This window comes from Perca flavescens, chromosome 10, assembly GCF_004354835.1.
Source record: "Perca flavescens isolate YP-PL-M2 chromosome 10, PFLA_1.0, whole genome shotgun sequence".
NCBI classification, from domain to species: domain Eukaryota; kingdom Metazoa; phylum Chordata; class Actinopteri; order Perciformes; family Percidae; genus Perca; species Perca flavescens.
This window is the reverse complement of record NC_041340.1, coordinates 20,069,845-20,082,076: the sequence shown is the minus strand read 5'-3', so window position 1 is coordinate 20,082,076 and position 12,232 is coordinate 20,069,845. Positions and strand designations below refer to the sequence as shown.

General features: G+C 42.4%; 1 protein-coding gene across 3 annotated transcripts in view; it reads right to left on the bottom strand.

The window, feature by feature from the left end:
* apbb2a (amyloid beta (A4) precursor protein-binding, family B, member 2a) overlaps nt 1–11,928 on the bottom strand; it is a 38,775-nt gene extending 26,847 nt beyond the window's left edge. The window contains exons 1-9 of one of the 3 annotated variants that reach the window (XM_028589247.1): nt 11,657–11,724; nt 9,567–9,681; nt 7,422–8,716; nt 5,762–5,970; nt 4,731–4,874; nt 4,321–4,406; nt 4,131–4,191; nt 2,371–2,517; nt 1,803–1,930 (exon numbers count right to left, since the gene is read on the bottom strand). In XM_028589247.1, coding sequence (XP_028445048.1) covers nt 1,803–1,930; nt 2,371–2,517; nt 4,131–4,191; nt 4,321–4,406; nt 4,731–4,874; nt 5,762–5,970; nt 7,422–8,685 — 2,039 coding nt within the window. In that variant the 5' untranslated portion in view covers nt 8,686–8,716; nt 9,567–9,681; nt 11,657–11,724. Of the gene's footprint in view, nt 1–1,802; nt 1,931–2,370; nt 2,518–4,130; nt 4,192–4,320; nt 4,407–4,730; nt 4,875–5,761; nt 5,971–7,421; nt 8,717–9,566; nt 9,682–11,656 lie in introns of those variants that run through there. The other 2 variants (XM_028589246.1, XM_028589248.1) reach the window with 2 other exon arrangements.
* Nucleotides 11,929–12,232: the final 304 nt, after the last annotated feature.

The following is a 12,232-nucleotide window of genomic DNA, read 5'->3' as shown; positions in this document are numbered from 1 at the left end:
GAGATGAGCATTAATATTTGTTTCTTCAGAGTAAATATAGAATGTAAATGCCAGAGAATTCAATAGTTGGCAGTCAATAGTTCAAATGATGCATTCTCTGTCATTAACTTTCTGTATACTTAGGTCAAAAACACAAAACAAGACTTCCCCAAACTGTTGCCACAAAATTGGAAGAACACTATTGTCTAAAATATGATTGCATGCTGTATTGCTTAAAATTTCCTTACTTGAAACTAAGGTTCAATAGCAGTGTAGTCAGTTGCACTATGTCATCTTTGGATGCACAGACTTTGAGTATAGTGCACTCTAGTGGCAGAACTAATTCAACCTTCATATGTTCTTTCTCTCTCGCGCTCTCTCTCATACACACACACACACACACACACACACACACACACACACACACACACACACACACACACACACACACACACACACACATAAAGCAATTTGATGCATATACAGAAAGTGGGAAAGTGCGTTGTGGTCTCAGAGCTTCAAATATCTTCTAAGTCACACACACTCCCAGCCAGGATGGAAGTATAATACATCCACAATCATGAGCCTGAAACCAACCAGAAGACTGCAGACTGCAGATTTTAAAGTGCTGCTGTGGGGAGAGGATGAAGAGAGAGTGGAAGCTGTAATGCTGTGAGCGAAAGAAGGATAAGAGGGAGAGTTATTCTGGGCCGACCCTCATCCCTTCCCTCCACTACATGCTTTATCCATTACCACTGAGAGAGACAGCCACTGAACGGTTCTCAATCCTCTGAGACACCCCCCCACACACACACACACACACACACACACACACACACACAAACTAACAGCTACTGTTGTGGTAGTGTTGTTGATATGAGGGAAGGAGAGAAGAAGAGTGGGATGGTGCATCCCACAGCATCCCTCTGTGTGGGAAAGAGACTACAGTGGCACAAGAAGAAAGACAGAAATAAGAGATATGTAGAAAGACAGAGAAAAGAGACATAAGATAAAAAAAGACACTGCGAGTATGGGCGAGTGAAGTGAGATCAAGCCTTTTTTACACAGATGCTATTTCAAACTCCATTTTCACCCAATCCCTTAACAGTCAATTACACATGTCAGGATCAGACAGCTATTTTGGACTACAAACCTCCACCACTTTTCTCATTTGTACGGTCATTGTGTGACATCTCCAAAGTGAATCTCCCAAAGTCTCTTTAGTATGGAGTAAATATTTTCACAAAATAACATGCCTCATAAATATTACATCTATGCATGTATATAACATCAGCATGTTTCCAGATGTGTAAAAGCTATGGGTGAGGGTTTGAAGTGGTTGCTCCTGGCTAATGGAAACCCTCAGGGGCCCATATCAATGAGGGCTTGCTTGCCCCACAATTAGCAGCTGTGCTAGCCTAAGCACACTGTCAGCTCAATAGTTAAAGGTTAAGACCATAGGATATTGCCAAATGACTGAATTAATAGGTCCTCAGTCTGGAACGGAAACATGGAGCATTAAGCATAATTATGGATCATTTTGAATGCAGTTTGTGCAAATATGCATCAAATAATAATGAGGCTGATTTCAGTTCTCTGATGATTAGTTCAATCTCCTGAATCAGCGAGAATGTACTGTATCTTAGTGTGTTTGCACACACTTACGTGCATGTTTGAAGCAAGCTTGATTTATGTTTGTTCTTCTTTGTGTGCATGTCAACAGTTCACTCAAACATTGGGATCCAATAGCCAAGAATTCCCGGCAATGCAACAACACAACAAGGTTTCATAGAAGGAGAAAGACATTTGTGATGTCCACCTACCTGTCATGGTCTCGGCCGACGCCCCAGACACGGATGCTACTGATTGGCTGAGAGTGGAGCAGGCTGCGATCATCTGGGTCAACGAGGGTCAACATACGGTCTTGGAGCACCAGCAGCATCCCTTTACCCTGTAAGACCACAAGCAAGGATGCAAGATGATTAAAACAGAAGTAATTAGCTAAAAAAAAAAAAAAAAAAAAAAAAAAAGTTGTTTCTGCTACAGAAAATGTTTTCCTTTTTACTAACTTTTCTCTAATCCCTGCTTTATATGTGACATAATTGATAGTTTAAACTCTTTAGGCCTCAAAAAGAGGAAAGAACGGACTGTACTCATTATCTTTCTTTTAAATTTCTTGAAACCTTCAGGTTGCTACCAGCCAAAGATCCGTTGAATTCACATATAAGTATAGGGCGAGAATTCAAAAACAAAAACAAAATTAATCCATTAGCAATAGTCCATCTACACACTTGGAGGTTTATACTGAGAAGGCAAATCACTCTTTGGTTGAACTTCTTCAATATTCCACTGTGGTATACATAGTGTATATTGTGTGTAACTAACACTGACCTCTCCCCAGACACCGGCTGAGTCCCGTATGTCCCTCCTGCAGTAGGACAGCTGTCTGATACAGTGGTGGACGGCCACGCTGCTCCTCCCCTCACACAGGTCCTGTTCTGCCATCTCCACCCAGCCCAGAGATCGCACTGGAAATGACTGGAAGGAACACACACATTTGGATGAATCTGTTTTCAATTTAGCACAAGTCTTGTTTTAGTAGTTTTGGCTATCATTATGTTGGCTATGATCACACTGTTCTCACCAAAATAATTGGTGACATTTCATAACGGGACGACAATTGCTACAATTAAATCTCACAGGGCAAGAAACAAGGGTGGTCAGACAGACAGGTTAAAAACAAGGCAGAGTTTTTTAGATAGATTATGTAAAACCACATTGCAATAAATAATACAAGACAATGAAGTCACCCAAAATGTTGGAATGATCCTTCATTACTCAGGAAAACTGTGTGTGTACAATTACTGAAAGTAAGGTAGGTTAAAGTTGAACCAAGAGAGTAATGCCTTTACTGTTCCCTTTCGTTATTCTCTTCCAAATAAGTTTGGCTAATCTGTGGGTTTGATTACTGTACCACCTTTCTGATTCTTTTTGCCCGGTCAAAAATTAACTTGGTAAATAGATTGTTACCATAACTGAAAAAAACCACAGCCAAATGTACAAACACAAGATTGAAATTATATTTAACCTTAAGTATAAAAACACACACATACTTACATACTAACACACAGGCATAGTTACTCAAACAAAGTTCCTATTATATTAATTTTGCTTACAGAGGTACAGTACTTTATGCAGCGACTGTACCATCACAAGTGTGTGTGTGTGTGTGTGTGTGTGTGTGTGTGTGTAGACTGTAGACTGTGTCAGGCAGCTATTACAGTACCATCCTCCATCCTCTTTTCCTTTAACTATTTCTCTTTCTTTTGGATGGCTTTTGGGTTCCTCTGAGATATCTGAATATCTTAAGCTTTTCTTGAATTTTAATTAGTAAAGCATCTATAAATCTCACTTTTGGAATCTAAAATATGATGCAACATTTGCCAAAAGTGAGCGTGCAACATGGTGAAATTTGTTTACGGTCAAAAAGGTTTCTATATGCTTTGCTTTTTAGTTTGGCTGGGGACACATTCACCATAGCTCAGTTCACAAAGTAACCACTGAGTGGCACTGCAACAAACAGAGAGAGAGAGAGAGAGAGAGAGAGAGAGAGAGAGAGAGAGAGAGAGAGAGAGAGAGAGAGAGAGAGAGAGAGAGAGAGAGAGAGAGAGAGAGAGAGGACAGGATGCCAGAGCAGGTTCATTACATCATTGCAAACAAAGCCTGGTGAGGTCCCTTCATTGACAAATGATTAAACATGATTTGCTCAAAGACTGATATTTAGTTAAACAAATACGGTCAGGGTGACTTAACAAGAGAGGACTATGTGTTCATCAAATGTTAAAAGTGTTGCCAAATGTATAAGTAACACATACTGTGTTAATTAGCACTAATAGTATTTGAATGCATGTGCATGTTCACATGTGTGAATGTATTTGATCCCTGACTCATATACTACATTTTGGGGCATTTGACTATAATTGTAACAGCCTATGTCACAACACATGTTGTGTGTCCATGAGCAAAATCATCATGAAAGATAATGACAGAGCATCAGTAAATAAATCTGCAAACTGTGATGTAGTACAACCATTACTTTTAGCAATAGATATTTATGATTTTGTCCCCAAAATCAAATGTTCTGATCTTACCATTCCCTCTGGATCGGAGAAGGTATTGTTGAGGTCCACTGTCTCTAGCTGGGCTGGGGCGCTGCAAGGAAACATCAGACATGACAAATAGTCAAAGTAAAGTGCATATTTCCCAAACTAGAACATTAAAATACACACATATAGAAATGATACATGTGTCTTTACTGTATAGAATGTGTGTGTTTGTTACTTGAGTTTAAGTGAGGCATAGCGGAGGGTAGCCCCTTCAAATGCCTTCAGACTGGGATCTGGATAGACTGGATAGTCCTTCAGCTCCTGGAGCAAAACAGACAGACATTCAGAGACTAACATCAGACACTAGTGAGGAGATGAAAAACAGGCAAGATTGAGATTACTGTTTGCTCATTTCAATCTAATAATGCAACAGTAAAAGAAGAGATTACACCATCAAGCTTTTAGGGGAAATACAGCACAATCTAAAAGCACACTTACAATTTCGCATTCAGATCAGAATTTATCAATAAAACCATTAATTAATTAATTATATATCACAAAATATATGTGAACTTTAAGAGAGAGAGAGAGAGAGAGAGAGAGAATTTCAACAAGTGAAAACCTAAATGTGACTCTGTGACTCACGTTGGCTGTGCAGGTGGTGGTGTTGAGATTTGGTCCAGAAGAGGTGACATCATCGTAGGGGGTGGAGGAGGAGGAGGAGGAGGAAGAGCCAGAGGGGGACGGGACCGGCTCCACCGAACTGTCAGATATCAGACTGCTGGGGCGCTGTGGGAGGGAGGGTGCAGCATGAGAGAAAGACTGATGATGCTGTGCACATCAATCATTACCAACAGCTTTTCAATATCTTGGACTAAGATTGTATATGTGCCAGTTATAGCATCAGCCTTTGATATAATGGAGGCTCCTCCCTGACCAACAGTTAAACAGTTAATCTTTTTTTTTTCATGTCAGTACTTAATTCTTTAAACATTGCTTTTGAATTTTTTTATTTTTTATAAATGTTTGACAAAACAATCTTAACTCACTTCTAGCTTTTTTTTTTTTAGCTTTCAATCACATCTCAAGGTTCATGGATGTTGCTACGTTAGCATGAGACTGTGAGATGTAGTTTAAACCAATTAAAAAACGAATAAGTTAAGATTGTTTTGTCCAACTTCTATTTTCAAGATTAAGATTTAACTTTCATGATTCATTTTATAAGTACATGTTTTTGCAAACTAGCACTTTTTGTTGCCGCTTCCACCAATTCATTTCTTATTATGGTTCAGTCACATAGTTAACATGTTATAGACGAGTGGAAGAGACATGGCACTGAGGATAGCATAACTTTTCTAAATCTGACTCACAGAATGGTGTATGTGGATGTGCAGGTATCCTAAAGCATCCTGTTTAAATTGCTATCAGTTTGTTTGCTGACCATGGAACCATTAAACATACAATATAGTACTACTATTATTCATATATTCAGCATCACAAAATGTTGTGTATTCTCTCTGGAGATTGAGCATGTTGACATAAAACAATCTTCAGCTTTACTGTAATGAAATAAATACTTCAAAGCCCCCAGTGGATGAACCTGGCTATAGCTTTGCACACGTAGCGTTGAATAAAATGTGAGGTTAGAGATGTGTTAGGTCCGTGGGTCCTCTCACCTCGTTTGGTGGCTTGAGGGAGTCCTGCGTTTCCTGTTGTGGGTCGTGCTGAGTGTCTGGCTCAGTTGTGGGAGAGGTGTGTTGGTTGCCGGAGGCAACAGGTCGGTGGTACTGTGTGGTGCCAGTGGGGATGTGCCAGAAATAGACCTCTGATGAGTCTGAGATCTCCCGCCAGCCGGGGGGCAGGTCCCCCTCACTCCATACATCCGCTGATGGATGACAGCAATACACAAACACATATGAGTTTATCATACAGGAGGGCTCTGCTAAAACACATGACCATGACATATGAGCATACAAAAGGCTGTACACACACAGAGAGATGGACAGGGTACATTTATGTGATGGTCAGCCTGTCCCTACTTAGTTTCTGTTGTCATAGCAACACCGGGGCTCATCCCCTGTAGTTGGACCCAGTGGGCAACAGCATCTCTCCCTTCCTCTCTCTGCTGGTTTTCTTTTCCCTGTCTGCCTTCTTATAGTTCTCTCCATATCCTCATATTCACACACTACTGCCTTGTCATTCATCCTTGCCAATCATCACTTACCAAATCCAGCTCTGCTTTTTTTTCTCTTTCCTTTTTCACACCCTATCTGCAGTATCCTATCCTTCTGTCGGTCCTAATCACTCTCTGCGCCCTTAGGTGGCTCACAGGAGCCTGGAAGGTTCCAGCAGTATTGCTGGAGTGACTTTTTTGCTTAATGTTAGGATAATTATTTATCAAAGAATGGACAAAATCACTGGAGTTCTCTCAAAGTTTGTTTACTTGCAGCAAGTAGAGTCAGTTTACAGCACTTCAGCATAACTACAGAAAGTGACTCAAGGTTGTTCTCAACAGTCTTTTTAAAGGAGTTGGGAGTCAGGTTAGTTATTCGGCTCATACAATCATTAGCTTTTCTTCTTATCTCTGGTCATGCCCAGCATCTCCTCCACATTATGTGCTCTTCCCTCAGGATACATCCTGTACTCTTTGCAAGGTCAGTCAGCTTTTTTTTAAATTTTTTTTATTTAACCTTTATTTAACGAGGTGGGCCGTTGAGAACAAGTTCTCATTTCCAACGAGGACCTGGCCAAGAAAAGCATAAGCGTGCAAGACAACATACAGTTTCACATACAAGAAAATACAAGAAAACAGAATACAATAGGCTACATAAAGTGCAGATTAGGTAGGCATTACAAAGCCGGCATAAAGTGAGGTGTAATTAAGTCGGAGGATATGCGAAAGTGACAAGGTAATAATAGTCTAAGTCGTGACTAGTTAGTGATGTAGGTCAGTGATAACACAATAAGTATGAAAAGATAGTCTATATAAAATGCTGAATGTAGTGAAGAGCCAATATACAGTAAGTGCAAATAGTGGTTTAGGTGGTAATGTAGATCAGGAGTAACACAATACGCATAAATAGGCAGACTGTATAAATGTTGAAAGAGTCAATGTAAATATGAATTTACAGACTTTATAAAATGCTGAAATGTAGTAAAGAGTCGATGCACATGCTTTTATGATTAACACATGAAAGACAGAAATACTAAAACAGAAACACTAAAACAGAAATATTAAAACAGCAGTTTGGATGCAAATGGTTTAACAAAGAAACTGAAGCAAACTGAGGCTTTTGGTAAATTTCAGATGAAAAGACAAGCACACGCATATCGAACCTGTCTCCCGTGGAGTCTGAGGAGAGGGCGTCTCCTGGGACAGGGTGGTCCAACTGGAGTCTTCATCCTCTGATGGAGTTTCAGGAGTCAGATCCATTCTTAAGCCCACTTTAGGGAGCCCCATCACTGCTTCAGGATCTGGCAGGGCAGGGGGTGCCCGGTTCCTGGTTGGGGTGTTCCTTTCTGCAGCCCTGGCCTGTTTAGGGGAAGAAGGCGGGTACTGTTGCAGGAACTGGTTCTCGTTGTTGGGGTGCAGCTCAACCTTGATTACCCGGGGCTGGGAGCTTCTGGGGGGCTTTGCAGGGCTGCGTGGACTAGCCTGAACCTGGGCACAGAGCTCCTCTCTGACCTGGACTGGGGCCTGGTTTTGGTGGTGGTTCTGGTGGTCTGGGACCCACTCTGGGCTGTTGGTGGAGGAGGAGGAGGATGTGGGGGACAGCGGAGCTTCCACCACCACTGGTAGAAGGGGCTGCCTTGGTGTAGGTGTGGGGTCATCTTCCTCTTCCACCTCCTCCACCACTGGCTCCACCTCTTCCTTCTCTTCCTGGCAGGTCTGCTTGCTGGTGGTCTTCTCCTCCTTCTGGCTCTCCCTCTCCTTGGCAGGGCTGCTCTGCTCCTTCTCTGGGGGAGGCTGCTGCTTCTTCTCCTCCTTGTCATCTTTGTTGCCCCAACTGAGGTCCAGATCCCAGCCCTTCCCATGATACTCCAAGAAGCTTTTGGTCCTTCTACGGAACGGGGGCAGCTGGGAGTTGTCTTTTCCAAACTGTAGCCAGTCAGAACTGGGGTTATTGATCGGATCATTGTGAATTTTGCCCTCTGTATTGGCCCTGCTTAGCTCCAGCTGCTGACTCTCAGCTCGTCTCTGCATGTTGGCCCCATTCTTGGCCAGTTTGGGGTTGTTTGTATTAAACAGCGAGGAGGAGGACGAGGAGGAGTAGAGGGCAGAACTGGAGGAGGACTTGGTGGGGAGACCCCTCCCTCTGGTCACAGGTTGGTTTTTAGAAGACAAAGCCAAGTTGTCACTTATCCCCATGGCGCTCCGCACACTGGTCATTGCGTACCTCTGACGGCTCTTTGGCAAGGTGGCCGAACTTCCAGTTTCCATGGACTCCTTGATGACATCTCGCCCAAGCAACTGGTTGTATGACGAGCGAAGGCTGAGGGAGGTGGGAGGGGTGGTGGAGGGGCCGCTGCGATTGGCCAGACCCACATTAGAGGGGGAGGAGCCAGAGCGGGAGAGAGGAGGAGTTTGTACTGACATCATGGCTGACTGGAAATACAGAGCTGCAATAGAGCTGATGAGAGAAAAGACACACTGTCAGAAGTCATGTAACAGTGTATAACCTGATATGCTACACAATATAGCCCAACTGATGCTGGGTTTTTGAGGTGGATACCAATGTTGACTTTAGAGATTGTAAAAAAAAACAAAAAAAACATGTAGTATCAATATATCTTTTTCTTTCTTTTTTTTTTACACAAACACATAACATTAAACATTACATGCTTGATAAGAATCCTTTAAGATGAATTTAACTCTTTTTTCCATTTGATTTTTTAAGAGACGGGTGTGTTTCTTGCTTTCCATTTTCCCTGAGTGAGTGAGTCAGAGTACAATAACACTTCTCCATCCTGTGGCTGCAAGCTTCTTTTACGCTTCTACCTATCTCCAATTTTATCTCTAATTGTTGGTCACTGGGTTAGTACATTTTTAAAAGCTTTGTTCCTCTGGCCTCTCTGCTTATATATTGTACTAAACTACTATACTACAAATAATTTAATATAATGTAATAAAAATGTTGTTGTTTTTATTAATTACTTCTGACCTAAGTACTCTCTGGGTGTTTTCTCTTTGTGTGTCTCTGAAATCATCACAAATGGATGACATCATCAAGTTGGGACGTTCAGTGCTGTGTCACTCATTTGCATTTCTCTTATGTTACAAATGAACATAAAGCCGATAAAAACATCTTGCTCTTTGCTCTCGTTGGCTGCAGCTCTGCTAGTCTCAGAGGTTTTTATTGATACACCATGGTGCTGATTATTTTACACATAGAGTGTCATTGTTGAAGTGTTAAAAAAACACATAAAGCTGGATTTCATTTGGAGTGAGTCAGAGGCTACATGTATTCATCTAGGACTCACATTGAAAGCCGGAGCTGAGCAGTAAGCCAGTCTGTGGGGAGGAGAAGTGGCAGCCAGCTCCTGCTAACTAGCTAGCCGTGTCTCTTTTATCTCCGGGCGGATCAGCCCTGTAATGCTGAATACAGACAGATGGAGAGCAACAAAGACAGTAGCAGAGAATCATTCTGATCTTAAGACGGGGCACGTGTATGGGTTGCTTCACTGTCACTTCTGTTTCTGAATTATCTGTGGGAAGCTGGTAAACAACTGCAGGTAGAAAAACATGCCCAGGCATGCAAGGGAAATGTATAAACATCCTGTCAGCCAACAATGCTGCAGTCATCATTAGCGCCCTTTTCCCAAAAACATGGAAAATACAAACGCAGCAGATTTGAAAGCACGACAAGATCTGGGGGCAGGTTTTTTGGAAAGAGCAGATTCCCTGGGCAGTGCACTTTGTTCATGCGGGGCCCCTATCTGCTCCCCTCTCCCTGGGTGGTTGTCGTGTTGTCCCTCTGTCACTGAGCCAGACAACCACAACAACCTGTTTGGTTTGTGCTGAATCGGCGCTCACACTCACAAACACAGTGTCAACAGGTACAAACTACCTGCACTGAGCCGAGCAGTCTCATCAGAATACCAGCTATTATCAATCAGCAATGCTTTTGTCACATAACTACCTTGTAACTCCAATTGTAACCCTTTGACTGATGAACTACATGGTTTATATCATTCATTTCCTGAATGTTTAGGCTTATTAAAATCTTTCAAAATCAGTAAAGTACAGTAAAGGCCTCAAAAGCTGGAGATTCACGCTTTCCACCAGACAACAACAAATTGTGCCTTGACACACTGAAGCTAAAAATCAGAGCAAATGTGTTGCATGACCCAGAGGACAAACACATACATACACATCCAGACACAACCCCCAAAACAGACAAGGAGAAAGAAGCAAACAGCATTTCAATTCCCCATTGTCCATTTCTTCTATTCTTTTACTATTATATCTGGGTTGCAGACAAACTGGATCATCCTTTTATTTCCTTTCCCCCCCCCGACAATGCAGCCAGATCTCCATTAGTTAAACAAAGTGGGGCAAAGAGAGGATGTGAGGGGAGTGGAGAGGAGAGATGATGGCTCTTAGAGAGGGAGAAAGCGTGGAGAATGACACAGCAGTTTGCCGGACAGTCAAACACACAGAGGTAGTTCAACTGTTGTCCTCAATAAATCTATTGTGCTCTCCAACAGCAGAGGTCATTCATGAGGTGCACGAGATTTTAGCAGCTTGTCACAGGAAAGCAAAAAAAAGTATCATGTATCATTAAAACTAATCTTTTTGTTCAGTTGCTGGTCTTCCTTGTTTGTGCACCACTGCTGCTTACATTACAGTCAAATGCAAAGTAATATATGAAAGAAAACAAGCAGATATACAAGTCACATCCTCTCCTACTTATTTACTCACATAATACAACTTGTTGACAGACAAAATACAATGCCATCCCTCTATTTTTGGACCAAGGTTTCATAATTATCTGCTCTAGCTGTTTATACTGTCTGTTGGCCTTGTATACAGATTTACAGACAAGAGTGCTTTTGTATCAAGGTCACAAGACATATCAAATTCCTATCACTTCACATCAATAATATGCTCTGGAGATTCATTGTCAGATAATAGCTAGATATTGCAGATATCTTTGGCTGTGAGAGGAAACCATTCTCACCAACTTACTCCCTGTAATGGTAGGCCTCTTTCCTCAACTCTGAGCTGCACCCACTGCTTCAGAAATTAAATGCAACAGATGAAAGCACGAGGTGGGAAGAAAATGAACTTGAAAAAGTCGATGATGTCATGGGTGGAGTATTCTAGCCCCTCTTTTCTTGCTGCCACCCTAATAAACTCCCTCACTGATCTATCAGAAACAGCTTTAGATCGTCTTTAAGATCGTCTTTTTTATCCACCATAAGCCGAGGACGCATAGGTGGAGTTATTGCAGAAGCAGTGTTGTCGATATGTAACAGACGCAGTAGATCTTCAGCATCCAGCCTCATCACTACCGCCGCACTGGGAGGGGAGCGTATCCCATCGAGAGCATCTATTTACATCCACTCACCGCTTCGGTCAGCCTCCGGGCTTCTGCGCCTCCGCTCCCACGACGACACACAAACACACAAATACACAAATACACAAATACACACACAAACACACACACAAGTAAGCAGCGCCGAGTTCGACAGCTGCTTAAGTGCCAGTCCGCCCGTAGCTGCAGCCGGCCGCCCGTATTAGATCACATCATCTGCTCTCCCAGCCCGGCTCGGTGCTCGCTGGCGGCCAAGCTGCGCTTTCTCTCTGCGCCAGAGGATCCCGGAGCAGCGTGGCGCTGTGGAGCCCTCACCCAGCCGGCCAATCACTGCCGCGGACGCATGACGTTCGGCGCAAGGAGACGCAAACATAATAAATCTACCGGTGTTATTTTGCAACTCAGGTAATGAAATCAGACATCATCGAAGCCTTACGTCATGCAGTAGTCTGGAGAAATATGAATGGTTTGCAGGGCTAGAACGATGATCACATCTGCCCCTGAAACACATAGGCACTTTTAGTTCTCTTTAGATCAATATTGCATGAGGATGGACTCAGTGGTTCTAAAACAAATGTTATAATTTGTAAAGTTATTTCCATACAGAAC